The sequence below is a fragment of the Paramisgurnus dabryanus genome, chromosome 8 (assembly GCF_030506205.2).
Source record: "Paramisgurnus dabryanus chromosome 8, PD_genome_1.1, whole genome shotgun sequence".
In the NCBI taxonomy this organism is placed as follows: domain Eukaryota; kingdom Metazoa; phylum Chordata; class Actinopteri; order Cypriniformes; family Cobitidae; genus Paramisgurnus; species Paramisgurnus dabryanus.
In genome coordinates, this window is record NC_133344.1 from 23073201 (window position 1) to 23092947 (window position 19747).

The 19747-nt window shown below is 37.5% G+C and overlaps 1 protein-coding gene across 2 annotated transcripts in view; it reads left to right on the forward strand.

Annotated features, from left to right (window-relative positions):
* Positions 1 to 1123: 1123 nt before the first annotated feature.
* The window catches only part of rpa1 (replication protein A1), a 28159-nt gene continuing 9535 nt past the window's right edge, over positions 1124 to 19747 (forward strand). The window contains exons 1-13 of one of the 2 annotated variants that reach the window (XM_065281042.1): positions 1124 to 1288; positions 1676 to 1723; positions 2014 to 2092; positions 2294 to 2402; positions 2554 to 2642; positions 2865 to 2933; positions 7950 to 8067; positions 8154 to 8256; positions 8344 to 8412; positions 8729 to 8921; positions 10204 to 10340; positions 11974 to 12122; positions 18280 to 18409. In XM_065281042.1, the coding sequence (XP_065137114.1) occupies positions 1256 to 1288; positions 1676 to 1723; positions 2014 to 2092; positions 2294 to 2402; positions 2554 to 2642; positions 2865 to 2933; positions 7950 to 8067; positions 8154 to 8256; positions 8344 to 8412; positions 8729 to 8921; positions 10204 to 10340; positions 11974 to 12122; positions 18280 to 18409 (1326 nt within the window). In that variant the 5' untranslated portion in view covers positions 1124 to 1255. The remainder of the gene's footprint in view (positions 1289 to 1675; positions 1724 to 2013; positions 2093 to 2293; positions 2403 to 2553; positions 2643 to 2864; positions 2934 to 7949; positions 8068 to 8153; positions 8257 to 8343; positions 8413 to 8728; positions 8922 to 10203; positions 10341 to 11973; positions 12123 to 18279; positions 18410 to 19747) is intronic. The other variant, XM_065281043.1, reaches the window with a different exon arrangement.

The window sequence follows — 19747 nt, forward strand, 5'->3', positions numbered from 1 at the left end:
AACACACAGCAGTAAGTGATCATAGACTTCCATAGTAGGAAAAAAATATTTGGAAGTATTGTGATAAATGATGAAGAAAATATTTTGAAAAATCAAGGTAAGCACACAGTTGACAGTACCCATTAAATTCTATCATATTTTTTTATTCCTACTATGGAAGTCTATGGTCACTTACTGCTGTGTGTTTACCATCATTTCCTAAAAATATCTTCTTTTGTGTTTATCAGAAAAAAGAAATTCATACAGGTTTAGAACAACATGAGGATGAGTAAATGATGACAGAATTTTCATTTTAAAGTGAACTATCCCTTTAATGGACATGTATTGTTTTATGTGTTGAATGATAAAAGTCATCCAGAATATTGTGTTTAAAGGTATAAATTAAATGTGTTGATCATAAATAGAAAATGTATTACAATAGCCACCTACATTTTAAAATTATGGTATAACACTTTGTTGAACAAACTAGGGAAATAAATAAATAACTTGCATGAGATCCTCTCAAAGTAACTTAAAAATGTCACACATGGATCTAGTGTGTGCAGTTACTTTGTAACTGTTTTTAGTTATTTTTTACGCAAGATGTAACTGTTTAACAGGTTTTTCGTCAGCCCATTTTCTCATCATACGAGAAAGGTTTATAACATTAATTATTATTATTAATAAAGTACACATGTTTAGTAATATTTGTCTATCAAGCTAAATACATACATGTATATATTTTACTTGCATATCTAAAGAGCACGCTGCCCAAGTGAGCTATCGCGGTACTGTGATGTCATATTCCGATCGGTTTGCGCAGCGCCGAATTCAAAACATCTATCATTTCTTTTCAACCTACAAAACACATCTAGTATCTGTATAATTTCAAAATATCTGTGGAATTGTTTTAACGGGATACGCAAGATGGATTGTTTCTCTACGTCTCTCTATATGTTAAACAATGATATAGTATTATACAATATTTGTTAGGTAACAATCATGCATATTTCCAGTCCACTCAAATGTTGAGTTTTGCCAAATGTTTTGCATGATACTGGGCGATATTTAAAGTAATTTATCAAAAAGTGATTTTCCATGTATGTATTTTGACATCTAGCGGAAACAGGAAACACATCATCGCGTGGCGCACTTTCGCGCGTTTGGAGCAGTTGGCGCGAGGAGAGTGAGCAGCGGTACTACAGACTGATGCGCTGTTGTGGAATTGATTGTTTTATTATTCAGTCTTAAATCAAAAAAACATAATTTGTGAAACATGACTGTGGTATTATCAGAGGGAGCAATAGAGGTAAGAGTGCGTGTAAAGAGCGGTATAATTGTTTAAACATCATCTGTTGGAGACGTTTGCTAAGTTAGCTAGTAAGCGGGTTTTCATCTTTGTAGACAGGTTGAAATAAATTCATTCTATTATCATTAACTCATGTTAAACATTTTTAGTACGAACATTTTCCCCTGTTTGCATGTTTAACTGTACTCGGTGAATTTTGAAGATTGAATTTACAATTGAGCGTAAATGCGAGCAGTGTAATTGTTTAGCAGATTTTGTCTTTTCAGTTTTGTTTTGATAGAATATGGACCATTTCTTGTAAACTAGACTTTCTTGTAAACTAATATAGTTTATTTGAATTTTATCATATTGACTAAGTTTGTTATGTATGGTGCTTTTTGTTTTTAGTCCCTGACTAAAGGAGGTGACGTCAGCAGCCCTGTTCTTCAAGTGTTGGTAACTGTCAACCTTTGCAAATTGTTTATAATTCACTTTGTCACATAACATATACTCGAGTTAATGCTGGAACATTGTTTTGGCTTCTGCAATACACACTACACAACTTTATTTCAATTAAAATAAACAGATAATATACACAATAGTGAATTTACATTTATTTGTATTGCACAAATTGAAAACTGCTTCACAGAAAATCCTACTGTACTGCCAAATGTGTTTTGTGTACCTAAGACAAAAACAATACCCAATAGCATTATCAATACCGAAAAACAATGTTGTCTCTGTAGAACATCCGCAAGCTTGATGGAGGTAATGGCCTGTCCCGCTTCCGACTTATGATGAGTGATGGGCTTCACACAATGTCCTGTAAGTTTGAACTTTTATTTTGTGTACAGTGTTTATTTTTAATATTTAGAGGACTTGCTTCCTCTGTGTTTTAGGGAAACAGCTATTACAATAGTTGAGAGATTGTGTTAGGCTTTTTTTGTGGATCAGTACCAATTTCATATTACAGTTGTGTGTCCCATTTCTCTGATTTTTTTTGTCTGTTCTTTCTCCTGCATGCAGCATTCATGCTCTCCACACAGTTGAATCCCATGGCTGAGCAGAACCAGTTAACTCCAAACTGTGTGTGCTTGGTCAAACGGCACGTCACTAATGTTCTCAAGGACGGGCGGTACGTGTTCATCTCTTAAGTTTGGAACTGTAACTTCTATCATTATTATCTTTTATGTTGATTTGGGTTTTTTTTTGTATTTCAGTGTACTTTGGTTTATCCTGTGATATTTAATGTGTTTATGTTTCATGTTTTTTTATGCGGTTCATAGGCGTGTGGTGGTTATTCTGGACATGGAGGTGGTCAAGTCAGCTGACCAAATGGAAGGAAAATTAGGAGACCCAACTCCTTATGTAGAGGGTGAGAGTACATCCAAGCAAGCATAGTTAAACAAATATATTTATGTAACATCATTTCATGGACTTTGTATGTAAAGTTTGAACTAATATTTTTGATTTATTAGACCCTTTTAAGCTTACAACAAGAACTATGAAGTCCTGGCAGTCACAATACATTAAGAGATTTAAAATGCTTAACATGTTTTTGACATGTTACATTTTCTGATTGTTTTCTGGTTTGCAGGTCAATCCAAAGCTCCACAAACTGTAGCTCCAGCTGTACGGCCATTGCAGCCTCAGAATGGAGGTGATGGTAAATTCTTTTAAATCTGGATTCCGTTCATTCTGATTCACCTGCTTGTACTATGCACTAAAAGTATTTACTCTTTCTGATAAGAAAGTACATATATTTGAGTGAGTAGCAAGAGATAGCAAGTTCTGGGACGTAAGCCTAATTAAAGTGACCATTGTTACCTGGACACATTGAGGCTGTTTACACCTAGGTTTGGGCACCGAAACCCGGTGCCATTATGGTTGGTACCTACCAGACGAATCAGAACCCAGATTTCGGTGCCTCGTCTTAAATGCATGAACGGTCGACTAAAATATTTTGCTCCCTGTGGCGCAAAAAGCACAATGGCACCAGCACCGCACAAGTTATACTGCACTACAGGATATTATTAAGAATACTGTGTCAGAGAGAGCTCTTCATGTCACCTCACGGGAAGCTAATGTGAACTAAGATTAAGATGTCAAATAAATCTTTGCTGTCTCCAGAGGACGTATGTGAAGTTTTAGCTCAAAATACCATATAGATCATTTATTATGTCATGTTAAAATTGCCACTTTGTAGGTGTGAGCAAAAATATGCCATTTTGGGTGTATCAGGGCTCCAAACAAAAAATCAATTAAAGGGACACTTCACCCATTTGCATTAAGCTTTGTATAGTTAGAACCCCAGTCATGTTTTTGAATGGTCATGCATAATTTCCTTAGTTGCCGCTGAGACAGGAGAAATACAGATTTCAGTGTTGCACATCCTTCTTTCAATGACGTAAAAATCATCATTTTGCATCATTGAAAGAAGGAAGTGCAATGTCTTTGTTGAGGGAGTGAGACTACAAACACCCCTTTTCTCTGTCAAATAGGCACCAAATTCTAAATGTATCTTACATTTCGACTTAAAATATGACACACTTTCAATAAAGATTAATGTTTCTACAGGTGAAATGCTCCTTTTAGGAGCCATTGGCTCCTATAGGGGAAAAAACAGGCACCAAAAAATGCACTTACTTGTAGTCACCCTGTTGTGTGCATGTCTCTCCTCTTCTTATAGTTTCAGCATTTTCATCTTGTGAATGTTCTGGGAACTGAAGCTTATTTGGGAACTGAAACTTATTTGGGAGTTGAATGTCACTTCCGATTTATGAACTATATACAGTCAAGCACAAGTTGTGTCGCTATCATAGCCTGGTTAGCCAGACCTACATCAAGATGTAAGGTCTGGCAACTCTTCACACAAACGGCTCAATGCAAGGGGTGGGATATAAGGTTGTCCCTCAAAATGCCTCTGCACGCAATAGGACAGCGCTATGACCAATCAGAGCAACGAAGAAGGTGACGTAGTTACCGTAACCAGTTGGCAAAACTCCAAACACATCTTTCTTGCTTAAAAAGGACTTCAGTAGGGTTATTTGCTCTTATCTCAAAGAAAAACATAAGTCTAAGTCCTCCAGAGTCGCGGCCAAAGCCGCTTCAAAAGAAAGCTGTTCGCCAGCAGCAGCAGCCATTCTTTGTTTTCAAGTAGGAACTGTTGGAGCTCTGTCGTCATCATGTTAAGCCCGCCCCACAGACGCTACACACGATGTGATTGGCCTGACCAAATTTTGGTTTTTGGAGCTGTTAAGTGTATTGTGAGTGCCTAGACTAAACCCTGGCAGCAAATATATTTTGCGGCCGCTAGGGTGCGTCTAGAGTTCTAGGCTATCGTTATCATACATTTTGCTGACATTAAGTCCGTTTTTTCTCATTAATAATATCTGTGAACTAAATTTTTTGAACGGCAACCCTTCCTGTGCGATCAAATAGGCTGTTAAATTTCATTTTTAACTCCTTCCATTCTTTTTCGTCCCGCAGCTCGCATGCACGAGAAACTGCACTTGCTAACGGTGTAGTCTGTGGAGCATTCTTCACGATTATGTGATCATGTGCATTTTTATGCTTGTTACTGTTCCTATATTTTCTCAAAGTCTCTTTTTTCAAATGGTTATTTCCTGTAATGAACTCTGTTTTCCACGCTATTTCGTTGCCTGCTCTTGAACAAAAGTCACAACACATTTTTTGTGTCTCGTGATCTCACATCAGCCAAGAGAACTTCTGAATCCAGGACGTTTTGAAATGTCTTCGGCACGGTGTTCATTGATTGATGCGTAAAGATGAATCCCTGTGTCTCTGGCATTTTCTACCGCGCTCGTGCTGGCACAGCTGCTGTAGCCTGCTTTTTTTCTTAGCAGGAGTGTCATCCGTGCTGGTGATTGACAGAGATGAGGATTGATTGAAGAAGTCCGATATTTTTTTGCGTTTACATTTTTCTGGCGCGTAAAGGACATTCGCTTTACCCGTTCATATTTTGGCGCTTTCACTCAGTGATGTTCACACAAAGAATCTCATTTCATGACGGTAACAAAACAATCCTGAAAGCAATAAGCTCAGGGGCAGATTTGCAATGGATCTAGGTTGATAGAAGCACTGGAGACTCAATTATCCACCTTTTTTTAAACGTAAATGTGGGCGCTGCCATCTTTGAGCTCTCTTGTTTATGACTTCCGGTGAGCCACTAAAGCTAATGGTAGTCTATTGCGAAGGACACAAGTCTGCCGTTTTGAATGGCTGTTTAATGTTTATTATGGAATCCAGGAAGACTGACATAATTTGTGCAGTTAGGGGTTGTCATAATAGCTAATACAACCGCAGTACATCTCTACAAAATATTTGTTTTAACCTTAATACATGCACAAGAACTGAATGTGTATGTGGTGCACATGCACTCATGATCTGTATTTACAAATTCATCTAGTAAAACCTTTCATAGAAACTGCCACAATAATTGTATTTATTTAAAACAACTAATATTATGCTGATAAAAATATGCTGATTTAGCTGATTTATTTATGCTGCTACTATATATTATCACAAAAATGAAATTACAGTTCAGAATTTATATGACATAATCTGTTCAGATAATGTTTATAATAGTTCGTAATGTCTTAAGTTATGTCTCTGTGCTTTTATATTTGCGCATTAAAGACCCATCACCCCCGATCAACAACACAAAATTATTGAATGTATAGGTATGTGACAAAAAATATAAATACTAGAAAATTCATATATAATCATAACCATATGATAGATAATAAAAATAACTTTAACATGGTTTTTAAATTATTATATATATATATATATATATATATATATATATATATATATATATATATATATATATATATATAAATATAATTATTTAGAAAGTTATGGAATTTTTTAACTCGAAAATTAGGGGGCATTTTTTGTATCCAATTAAAACTATGAAAAACTGTGACCTCTTTAAAATATCATAACCTCCTCATTTCTTGGTCTATTTGCACCACATTGTAGGTAATTAAAAGCCCAACAAGATTAAGATGACATCTTTTTAAAAGATGTATATAAATGTTATTATTTTTGATTAACCACTAATGAATGAAACCGAGAGCATCAATCCACGCATATCTTTCCATATGAAATCAAAACCCTCTCAAATAAAAGCTATATTTTTATATATTAAAGAATATATTTCTTAATTGACTAATAATGCTGGCAAGCAATTTAAATAGTCAGATATTATTAATACATTAATTGATGATTGTTATTTATCATTAATAAATCAATAAATGCATGCATGTATTTATTTATATGTTTGACACAATCATGCCAATAATGTAATCTAGAGATTCTAATCCTTTGTTCTGTATGATTACTTTGAAAAATACTGCACGGGTTGATGAAAACGAAGAAGTTTTGGAAGCCAATATGATTGAATGGCCGATTCTGCTTTTGACAACAACGTCACTTGCGGATCGTAAAAAACCACATGCGAATGTTACAATCAATCCCAAACTTCACCTAATTCAAGTTAAATATTTATTCTCTCATAAGTATTTGGTTTGAAACAAAAAAATGCTCGCCTTCATAGAGGATTTTGATGCCAAACACGAGATAAATTTTGCTTCCCTTATAACTTTCTTCATACATGGCAGGTGTAGTAAATATTTACTGTTTAAATCATGTTTTATGCGTGCTCCCACTACACAGTTTTCTACCGTCTGGCTATTGAAACTGAAGTCTTGCACAAATAAAGGAAATACGTCACATCACTTACTTGCGCGTTCGAAAAAAACGTGGATGGCACTTAAACATGGAAAAGTCAGATATTCATGATATGTCTCCTTTAAAGGTTGCAGATTTACAAAGTGTCAGCTGCACTACACTGTAGATGCAGATGGTTACCATGGTAACTAATTTAAATACTAACCACTTTCCAACGGTTTCTTAAGGTAAGCTTGCTAACAAACAGTTTGTGCAATGAAAAAGTCAAATTAGCTTTGCAACATCTGTTGAACATATTTATTCAGAGGGAATTAGTGGAAACGGTATGAAGATGCTAAAAGAACTTGAGAAGGCAGCGTACACACATACATGCAGCTTTACACTTTCATAGAAGGCAGAGGTTGTTTCATGACCATGTAATTGTATAATTTAAATGCTTAAAGGTCCCGTTTTTCCTGTGTTTTCAAAGCTTTGATTGTGAATATAACATGTGTTCATGTTTCGTGTGTAAACAATTTACATATTTCTATAGCACTGTTTTCACTGTCCTAAAAACGGGCTGATGTCGTCCTTGGTCTACAAAGTCCCTCCTTCAGAAATACATAACGAGTTCTCATTGTGTAGATTGTTTAGTGTGTTGTGATTCGACAGCAGCTTAGTTTAGCTGGCGACTGGAGGATTACCTTGGCCGGAAGTTAGTCAAAAACACTCATATAAATGGAGAGTAGAGGGCTGTAGTCCAAACCGGGCGTTTTTTGTAGTCCTTAAAAAGCGAATTTCTGCTCTTCTGCTTTAAACTGATATTACAATTAAAGATGTAAAGCCAGCACTTGAATAGTAAGTGGAATAGCTGTGCATTTACTATTCAAATGCGTCTGCTCAGTTTTGATCTCTATATCAGATGCCATGCCCTTAGCTATGCCCTGTTTGCAGGTATCAGTAATTTCTTCTCTGCTCTCATTAGGTTCAATGCATAGAGGACCTGCTCACAGCTTTGGCAAGAAGCCCATGGCTGCCCCCAACACTCCAGGTGGCAGCTCCAAAGTAGTGCCCATTGCCAGCCTCAACCCGTACCAGTCAAAGTCAGTCTGAATTCCTTGCATGTAAACGCCTTCGTCTCTCACTTTCTTTTTTGCCTTTATAATAAAAAGGTAAATTTTTCTCTCAGATGGACTATTAGAGCTCGTGTCACCAACAAGAGCAGCATCCGCACATGGAGCAACTCTAGGGGAGATGGCAAGCTCTTCTCTATGGAGCTTGTTGATGAGAGCGTAAGCATTAAATGACAATGAATGGTGAATCAGATTATTATGTTGTTGTTGTACAGTGAGATCTAATTGTTGTTTTGTTGATTGAAGGGAGAAATAAGAGCAACTGGATTTAATCAGGAAGTGGATAAATTTTACTCCCTCATTGAGCAGGGAAAAGTAAGGCTTTGTTTTCTCTTATATTGTGTGGAAGTAGCATGCACATTACGATTATGGCTCCTTCAATAAATTTTGTAATCTATTGTTTAGGTCTTTTTTATTATGATTATGAAGTTTAAGCGTTAAGATATGGGACACAGTTGCCCCATAAATTGCATAATTGTAATATTTTTATTATAAATTCTAAAAATTTAAAGTTAATAATCACTATAACCAGTAATCAACAGCCATGTACATTTTCCTTGCATTTTACTTTTCCTACGTTTTCAGTTAAAGTGAATCAGTCGCCTGATTTCTTCCCTGTTGCCATCCTCAGGTCTTCTACATTTCCAAAGGCACCCTGAAGATCGCCAACAAGCAGTTCTCATCATTGAAGAATGACTATGAGATGACCCTCAACGGTGAGACGAGCATCATTCCTTGCGAAGACAGCACTGATGTCCCCATGCTGCAGTGTGATTTCATCTCCATTGCTGACCTGGAGGCCCGGGAGAAAGACAGCGTCGTAGGTGAGTGTCTCCATGTGGTTGCCGGCATCAATAACAGCATTTTATTAATAATATTTATATGATATTAATAATGCCTTTGAGTGTAATGGCCTATGGCATAGATTGACTTAGTGTCCCAGTCGGAATCTAGCAGAACCAGGGGAGAAAATTCTGTCACTGGTTGAATGAAGTCAATAAATATGCCTCTAATTATGTAATGGTAGTCGGAGCACGGTGAGGTGTGCAGTTGCATTTCTCATGCAAGATTTGAGTCAGGTGCTGGCAGTGATTTGTGAAAGGGTCCTAATGACACCTAAATGATTCATAACAGCGTCTGATAAGAGGATTAAGATGGCAGGGTGCAGTGGAATGTTGATAGTGTTGTGGAATTACAGTCTGGATAAGTAGTATTTTCTGGAGGTAGACCGATTAATCTTTTTGCCGATTAATCTGCACCGATAGTTCATTGGTGGAACTATCTGCAAAAATACATACTGATAGTTGTTTCAAGTTGCGTTTGTTGCTTTACATCATTATTAAGTAATTAATTTGCTGACTAGATGCTGCATTAGCAAAGAAACAGCAGGGACCCAAGTTTGTCGTCAAGGCTGTGGGGATGCTAATATTTGTGCTGTAGTACCTCAAAAAGCTACACAAAAATTCACACGGATAAATCCAAGCAAAATGTTAAATGTCATGATTATTATCATATATTTGCATTAGTTTATATCCAGCTGGTTACTTGTATCCATGATTTAGCTGGCTAAGCTGCATATTTTAAGTTAATAATGAGAGAAATATGCAGCTGTCAGTTACAGTAACATAACCAACAAAAAAAAATTTGATTTCAGTTCTGTTTTATCACTGCAATACATCTTTTGTTATTTTAATTAGTGTTTAAGCAGAAGCAAATGAAGTAGATTACACATTAACATTTCAATGTTACCTATGGGAGTATTTCACAGAAGTATTTACTTACATTCTTATCAATATAATTAATATATTTTATTTATAGATTTATTTTATTTAGCACATTATTATGGTTCAGTTCTGTTGTTTTATTACTTTTCTAATACCTTTTCGTACTGTTTCACTTTGAGTGATATTTTTTTTGTCTATTATGTATTTTAAAAACTATCGGTCGATTAATCGGTTATAGGCATGTACGGACCAACCTAGTTATCGGTATCTGTAAAATCGACTATCCGTTGACCTATACTATTTTCATCCCAATCCCATTTGCTATCCAAAGATTGGGGGAATTGCCTCATTGTAAACCTGTGCGCTGTTTGTTTATTCACAGATGTGATCGGGGTGTGTAAATCCGTGGAGGATGTGGCGCGCATCACGACCAAGAACAGTCGTGAGGTTTCCAAGAGGAACATCCAGCTTATGGACATGAGTGGAAAAGTCATCCAGTTAACCATGTGGGGCAATGATGTAAGTAACAGACCAGATCAATTTTTTGTTATTCACAGTTGCCTGTAGTAAAGATGCTTTATATTTTGAATTTTGACAATATACACTCACCTAAAGGTTTATTAGGAACACTTGTCCAATTTTTCATTAATGCAATTATCTAATCAACCAATCACATGGCAGTTGCTTCAATGCATTAAGGGGTGTGGTCCTGGTCAAGACAATAACCTGAACTCCAAACTGGATGTCAGAATGGGAAAAAAAGTTGATTTAAGTAATTTTGTGCGTGGCATGGTTGTTGGTGCCAGACAGGCCGGTCTGAGTATTTCACAATCTGCTCAGTTACTGGGATTTTCACACACAACCATTTCTAGGGTTCACAAAGAATGGTGTGAAAAAGGAAAAACATCCTGTATGCGGCAGTCCTGTGGCCGAAAATGCCTTGTTGATGCTAGAGGTCAGAGGAGAATGGGCCGACTGATTCAAGCTGATAGAAGAGCAACTTTGACTGAAATAACCACTCGTTACAACCGAGGTATGCAGCAAAGCATTTGTGAAGCCACAACACGCACAACCTTGAGGCGGATGGGCTACATTAGTAGAAGACCCCACCAGGTACCACTCATCTCCACGACAAATAGGGAAAAGAGGCTACAATTTGCAAGAGCTCACCAAAATTGGACAGTTGAAGACTGGTCTGATGTCTTGATTTCTGTTCTGTTCTGACTCTACCATTCAGATGGTAGAGTCAGAATTTGGCGTAAACAGAATGAGAACTTGGATCCATCATGCCTTGTTACAACTGTGCAGGCTGGTGGTGATGATGTGGGGGATGTTTTCTTGGCACACTTTGGCCTCTTAGTGCCAATTGGGCATCGTTTAAATGCCACGGCCTTTCTTAGCATTGTTTCTGACCATGTCCATCTCTTTATGCCCACCATGTACCCATCCTCTTATGGCTACTTCCAGCAGGATAATGCGCCATGTCACAAAGCTCAAATCATTTCAAATTGGTTTATTGAACATGACAATGAGCTCACTGTACTAAAATGACCCCCAGAGTCACCAGTGCCGTGGATGTGCATCCCACAAATCTCCATCAAATGCAAGATGCTATACTATCAATATGGGCCAACATTTCTAAAGAATGCTTTCAGCACATTGTTGAATCAATGCCACATAGAATTAAGGCAGTTCTGAAGGCGAAAGGGGGTCAAACTTAGTATTAGTATGGTGTTCCTAATAATCCTTTATGTGAGTGTATATTTGCAATATTGTTTCTTATGAAATTTAATGAAAAGGAATAAAGTCTGATTCATGATTAACCTGTTTCACCATTTGGTCGCTTACTTAAGTGTTGTACTAATGGTTGTTATTGATATTTGTGATGTTTGTAATTTAAAAAATAAAATGTTCAAAACCAAAATGAAATGCATCCTTCACTTTTCTTGAAATATTTTTTATGCTTTTTTTTGCCAAAGATTAATGTTTTTGCCATAGGACAAGACTCTACAGTTCTCCAAATTGGTTTACAACTGTCAAATTGCAGTCAAAATCATATCCTGTGCACCCGTCTTTGGATCACTTTGGATCAAAGTATATGCCTGGGAGAAAATATGTCCTTAACTCTGTTCTTTCTACCCTCGCTCTTCAGGCAGAGACGTTTGATGGCACTGGGCAGCCCATCCTGGCCATCAAAGGGGCAAGATTGTCTGACTTCGGTGGACGTTCACTCTCCACTCAATTCAGCAGCACAGTTATGATCAACCCTGAGATTCCCGAGGCATACAAACTGCGAGGCTGGTAAGAGATATTCTCTCCTCCCTTTCTTTCTCTATGTCTCTCAAATTGTACAGTACAGAATGTGCCGTGTATCTGGTTGTAGACAAAACAGATACGTTTTGACGCACCCTAGTTTTTATTTCCCCACCCGTGAGAATTGGGACAGATTGAGCAGAGACACTGAAATGCACACTCCAGAACTCGGAGAGGCTGAGCATGTTCATGCCTTTGATACCAAGATTAGCTCTATCTACAGTTCTCTGGTGGGCTTAGCATTCAGGCTGATATAGAAATGTAAATTGTGGCAATCCCCTCCCAAGATGTTCCTCTGTTTTCTCTGGTGGCCTCAAGTGAGTGCTCTGGGGATATGAGACAGAAGGATCTTATTGAGGAGCATAGTTTTCCCTGATCCTTTTTTATTTGAGCAGATAGCAAATAATAATAGTCTTCTATGACTTTCAGGTTTTTCTGCAGGTGGAATTGAAAAACAGTTATTTCGTGTAATTGGCTTTTTATCCCGAATGCCCCTTGTTACAGTGTTAAGCATTTTAAAGTTTCTGGTTTGCTAATCCAGTCATAGGTAAGTTCAGCCGCTCAGTTTCTGGCCTCACAATGGTCTACTTCTCACTTGGAGAGTCAGGGATAATGAGCTTTCAAATCATGGGCCAATGTGCAGGGCATAGCCTCTTGACTTATCTTCTGAAAGTCTAGCAGGCCACTGTGGAATGGATACAAGCCCATCAATTAGCAGAGCTGCAGAAGTGAAGGAGTTTGACCCTGAAACCCAGAGGTGTTGATCAGTTCTGCCACTTGACATACTGTAATGTACTACTTCACTTTTATGGCTAATGATTGGACCCATAATTGTTACTGTACGTAGACTTTTTTTACCCTGTTTTTGTTTATATTTGTGTCGACTTACATTATTTACACCTGAAGTATGTTTCAGTGCAGACTTTGATTGTGCCTTTGGTCAGAATTAAGTTAGTGTAGAGTCTAGTAAGGAGGGGTGGGCATTCCTGGTCCTGGAGGGCCACAGTCTTGCAATGTTTAGCTCCAACCCTAATCAAACACACCTAAACCTCATTTGCAAGTAATACTGAAGACTTTGATATATTTTTCAGCTGTGTTTGATTAGGGTTGGAGCTAAACTCTAGGACCAGGAATTGCCCACCCCTGGTCTAGAACATGGTCGTTATGAAAATTATTTGTCTATTCATGAATATCAGTCATGTGACCTTTTACGTCGTTCCAGTTGCCTGCCGCCATCTTGAGTACCTACAGAGTACCAGTAGGCTACTGACAAGCATTGGCTAGCTTGCTAAAATTTATGGATTTCTTATCTTTTACTGTTTATGATTCTTACGGGAAATGGCTATGAAAGACAACATTACACATCTCGACTGTCATGAAAAGAAACATTCCTTTAAAAATTTGGTTGATGCGTTCTTCCAGCCGCTGTCAGCTGCTTCCGAACTACCACTATTTTTACATCACTAAGAAGGCACGGCACAACATGAAACTTTGTATCACCTGGATCTCTACACATGAACGCGAGCATTGAGAACATTGTTTGTTTACACAGAGTTTACTAAAAAGAAAGGGTTTAAACAACTGACTTTGGCTGTTATGGTGTCCGCTTCTGAATGCGAATGAATGAATCTCATATGAGGCTCCTTTTTCAACTAAAAGGTCAATATTGTTTTTCACTTCCGACAAAACAACGTATTTTCCGTGCATTTAAATGGAACTATGCTTTAGGAGCTATCTATCTTTACTCTCCTCCCTTCTTACGTCGCATTCAGAGATCAATACATCTTGACTGGGAAGATGGTGGCGAGTGGACACCAAAACAACCAAAGTCAGTTGTTCAAAACCTTCTTTTTAGTAAACTCTGTGTACCCAAATAATGTTCTCAATGCTCGAGTTCATGTGTAGAGACACAGGTGATACTTCGAGCAAAGTATAATGTTGTGTCGAGCCTTCTTAGTGTTGTAAAAATAGCGATTTTGATGCTTACAACTAGGGATGCTAAACAATTAATCGCAATTAATCATTAGCAGAATAAAAGTTTTTGTTTACATCACATATGTGTGTAAACTGTGTATAATAAATATGTGTATATAAATAAATATGAACATATTCATGTATAATTTTAAGAAAAAAAAGTATATATTAAGTATTTATATTTCTATATAATATAAATTATACATAAATATACAAATGTATATACACATGTAAACATTTCTAAAACGTATACATGCATGTGTGTACATTTATTTATACAAATTTATTATACACAGTTCACACACACATATATGATGTAAACAAAAACTTTTATTCGGCTAACGATTAATCGCGATTAATTGTTTAGCATCCCTACTTACAACATATTGAAGGCATAGCTTCTAGTTCTTTTTCGACCACTTCAGGTACTCAAAATGGCAGAAGACAAGTTTGAGAAGTAAGTGAAGTCAGCTGATATTCATGAATATGTGTTACATGGAAGAAAAACTCATCACATAGATACCACTTTTCACAATTGAGACTATACCTGATGTATAAAATAAATTATCGTCTGGCACGTTTTTTTTTTTTTTTTTACTGAAAATGTCAGTTTGAGTAAGCAGTTTCATTTTGACATAAATCAAGGTATCTGTCTTTGATTTATTAAGCTTTAGGGCCTTCAGGGATTTAACCTTGAAGTCTGGTCCTTGTGGAGTTGAGCATGTCAAGTCGCTCAGATGCTTTTTGCCATTTAATGTCAATCTAATTAATCACATTGATGGAGAATCCTTAGTTCTCACGCTCCAGAGCTCAGTATAGGGAGTTGTCGTCACTGTATTGCCACCTAGCATCCCTTATTGTGAAATTCAACACTTCCAGGTAATGTGTGTATTGCTGTCATGCATTTGATGTTTGTTTAATGAAGTCTGGATAGAAGAATTGCATTTCTTTGCTCGAGGGCATCAATTTGAGTGTGGTAGACCCCCTGTAATATCACTGGGTTTTAAAGCTTCAAATTATGATCAAGTTTGGTACATTTAATTCAGATGTTTATTTTTTATGATCTTGGCCACTTTTGTGATGATTAACTTTTATTAACTGTGACACCTTTGGTTCTGTGTGTATCATTGTTTATGGTGTAATTGAGTTTTCTGTAATTTGCAGATGTTTCAGGTCGCATCTTGTCTTGTGAATCAAAATTGCACCTCCTTTGTAGCGATAATACAATTGTCCAGGCCTTATAATTGGATGATATTTGACTATTGTTAGAATATTTGTTGTTTACCATGCCAGTTTAGATAATTAACAGTGATTGGCCACCTGCTTTTATTTTTAAAATCTTCTGATAGCCTTTTCTAATGTTTGTCAGATTGAGTAATACTCAATTTATTAAAATTTATAATAAAATATAATAAAAATGAATAATTTAAAACACTGTTTACTCATTCGTGTAATATCAATTGACGAGGCTGTTTACAAATTTTGTGACAGGGAAAAGCGGTTTTGTTAACCTGCCATGTGGGCTGGATTTTTGCCCGAAGCAAACCATTTCAAAATAACCTGTTGTCATCCGATTCATTTTTTTGCACTATATTTGTCATCTCTGAGCCTATGAACAAATAACGTGTCATTATATAATGCAAGTCTCTTTTTGTCCAGAAGATGGCATCAGAGATTAGGGCCACTGTCCATCATCGGCTCTCATCGTCAGTGACGCCTCCCGTTGTTTCTTCTCACCCTGCCACACTCATGCAATCTTGCCTTCATTATCATTTTTCTTCACTGATCCACTCTTACTCATAGGTTGCCAATTACTCTGACTGGATCTTCTTGGAGGCAATGAAAGCTTTCCTGCCTGCACCTCACCTGTCAGGGCCTTTAAACCAGCATGCTTTATAAAGCTAACACACACTTAGGAGTCTGTCTGCGCTCGCACTTACATTTTCACTAGATATTGCCATCAAACTCAATTTCAGATGCTGAGTAAGGGGCATAAATTGGTGCGAATTGAATTGAAGGTAATCTTCTGGTTGTGTGCTTGGCCCACTTGATCGTAGTTTTTGAGGGCTGCTGCTGCACCTTTAAGAGAACTTGTGTTGTCCTACTATTGGTCGTCATCTGCCGTAGCTTTTAAATGTAATTTGTTTTTTTAAGTGAAGGACCTTGTGCTGCTGAAAGATAAAAATGTACAAGTATATTTTGTCGAAATACCTTTTAACCAAAGGCACTTTGTTTTCGGTGCAAATGTATTTATTTTTTCCTGTCAAAAGTGCTTAATGTCCTCTGACATGTGATGGTCTGTTCAGTGGCCAATCTAGATTGTTTCCTCTTGCTGTCTGCTCGGCTCAGTTCATCCACGCTGTGCTGAGCTTCAGCCTGTCACTCCACCCCTCTAAAGCACATGCCACTTCCAATTTGCTCCTCGGCTGTTCCTATTGCCTTCCTCGCTGGCATCGGCCATCATCCACACATTGGGCCCAGTCAGCCATATACAGCACTCCATCAGGACTTGGCAATGGTGTTTTATGTGTGGTTGTGTTTATTCTTATGACTCATCTGAAAGATTCACAATTAGTTTCTTGTTATTCCTTTGTAATTGTGGTCTTATCTATTAGGGCTTCATGATAAATCTCATGTGATTAGTCACGCGCATCTCGTCAGTAAAGCCGGTTCTTTGATTAATAGTAAATCCCCATCAGCTACTTTCAGATGGAGCGACATTTACTACACAAAAGGTACATTCACATTATAAGTGACTTCGTAGATGTGTGTCACTCGTCTCTTTCAAAAGAGGCGTTTCTATATCTGGTTGTCATTAACAAATGAGAACCATTCACTCCAGTAACTGACGATACAGGGATTACGTGAACTCCACTGCTTCATTCTCATTGGTAGTTGCTTCCGAAAGTTGCTCATAATTTGCATAAAGTTAAACATTTCTAAACTTTGTCACGCCCCTTCCAGTCGCCAACGGTCACTGTCTCTCGTGTTGCCGGAAGTTGCCAAACTTCCATTAAAATCAATAAGATTGCGTCACTCTGCTACCGCTAGTCGCTGCTAGTGTGAATGCAGCTAAAGCCGTAGTTAACTGACAAGCTAGGCCATATCACAGCCAAAATGTCTGTGATTATTAATGGAAAATTGCCCCGATTATTAATGAACTACGGCTCTGTGTAGTAAATGCTGCTCCATCTGAAAGCAGGTGATGACGATTTATTACTAATCAAAGAACCGGCTTTACTGACGAGATGCACATGACAATCTCATAATTTATCATGCAGCCCTATTAACTATTTCACTTTTTTTCATGAGAGCCACACTGATAGGACAACAAAGTCAATAGGTGTGCCACTTTTACTGCAAAGTATCAAAAGTTACATCCAGTCATAAATGGCATGTCTGCTTATCAGTCTGTCATCCCTGAACATACAATATGCAGTGCAGTAAATACAAAAGGGGGGAACAACACAATGAGGCTGATCCTTTCTGCAATGCATGACTAGCGCTATATTTAGGGAATTATTTTCGGAAGTATATAAGTTCAGTGTTAAACAGGAGCACAAAGGGGAACTACGAGAAAAGGCACCGCATTTCGGAATTAAACTCATTTTTCAGAAGGAAATAACTGACACCACCAAAGCGATCAGGCTGCACGTTTCTCTATTAACATTGAGTTTTTCAATTAGTCACGCCTCCCAGAACAAGCCCTGTACCCTTGTATTTACCAAACTACACCATCCTACCCTTAAGCGCCCAGATCTACGGTCCGTAGATTAGAATGCTGTATCGATTCTTCCGACACACTGCTTCAACCTGAGTGGGTTTTGTTTTTTTCTGTCATCATCTTCCTCTTCCTCCCAGTGGCAAGCAAAAATGGGTTTCTGATTCACCATTGAAACCCTGACCCTATCTCCCCAACCGCCGCTACGCTGTTGATTCCTTGTAGCCGAGCGGCTTTGCGACCATCGTTTTTAGCTCGAATCTCCCTTACAGGTGCTGATCATTGCTCGCGTGTTGCATTTCTATTTCCAGATATCAGATTTGACATATCAGCTACTTATCTGCCTGAACAGATGAGCTGTTGCCATTGTGTAGAAAATAACAGATGCCTGAGATATTTTTTTACTGATTTGGCAGATTAAAATGCTAACTAGAATTTGTTTACTTGTAGGTATGATAAGGAGGGACATGCTATGGATGGTCAGTCTATGACTGAGATGAGAGGACCAGGCGGCGGTGGAAACACAAACTGGAAGACCCTGACGGAAGTCAAGAATGAACAATTGGGTCACGGAGATAAGGTATGACGCCAACACCGAAAGTGTTGATAGATTTTGCATGTAAAAAGTTGGGTATTTTTCTCACCTTACACAGATGCAGGATGTGTTTATTTCATATGAACAGATTTATTTACACAATTATGAGTTTCAGAGCCTGCAACACGCTGAACTCGGAAGTATGCAAGAATGGAAATATAAAACTGCTTATTAAAACGATATTTTGCCGTGCAGACTTTTATGAAGCTACATTAAATAATGATGCAAACCGCTCTTTACTTGAACCTTTTTTTATTAATAGACATTTTCAAGCTTGCCCATAATTTAGTTTCAGATGATTGCAAAACAATTTGCTTTTTTATCGTTTTACATATTTTAGCTTCAACAATTCCTTTAACTCTTTTCCCACCAGCATTTTTTTTAAAGGTTGCCAGCCAGTGGCAGCATTTTTTATGATTTTCCCTAGGGCTGGGTATCGATTCCGATGTTCCAGATCGATTCGATTAAAAAAAGAGGGTGACATCTAGTGAAGAAGACTAGTAATTAGATTAATGTTAATCTTTCGTTCAATGTTTGCGGAAATAAATATGAAAAAACCCCGATTCTGCTGTTTGAGAATCGATTTTGAATCGACCATGTAAAAAAACGATTAATCGAAAAATCTATTTTTGCACAGCCCTAATTTTTCCAAAAGTTTAATGCCTTCTAGAAAATGGTCTTCTTTAAATATATAAACAAACAATATATCAAATGAAAGAACAGACCCACTACAAAAAAAAAACTATTTTATCCTATCTTCATTTGTTTTCTTTTCATCACCTCTTAAATATGGGTAGGTTTCTTTAAATCCACTAAATTTTGAACAAAAAGCTGAGATAATTGCATTTTTGTAAAGGACTTTTGTTATGGATCAGATTCAGAGCGATGATCGAAACATACGCAGCGAATTTACTGCTTTTGGATTTGGGCTTGGCCGATACCACTTTTTCATGTCTGATACTGATGTCGATACCACAACCTTGAGTATCTGTCGATACTGATCCAATACCATCTCTATCACCATTTTAATCAATTAAACTGCAAATAACAGATTTGTTAGCCGTACAAAAAGCTTGTAACTTTGGACAATTTAAAATGCAACTTTGTGCAAATTCATGTTGCTCACCCAGTCGCGCTTCACCCCAAGTTGCCATGACAAGGTCTGTGTTTGTATTGGATCGGATTATACTCCCAGACTTCAACAGTATTCGATCCGGCCATTTCCCCCAATACCGGACTAATATTGAAACGGACTATCGTATCAACCCACCCCTCTTTTGGATCCATAGATGCGTTGTTTTATAAGGTGGGTAATAGCACCAC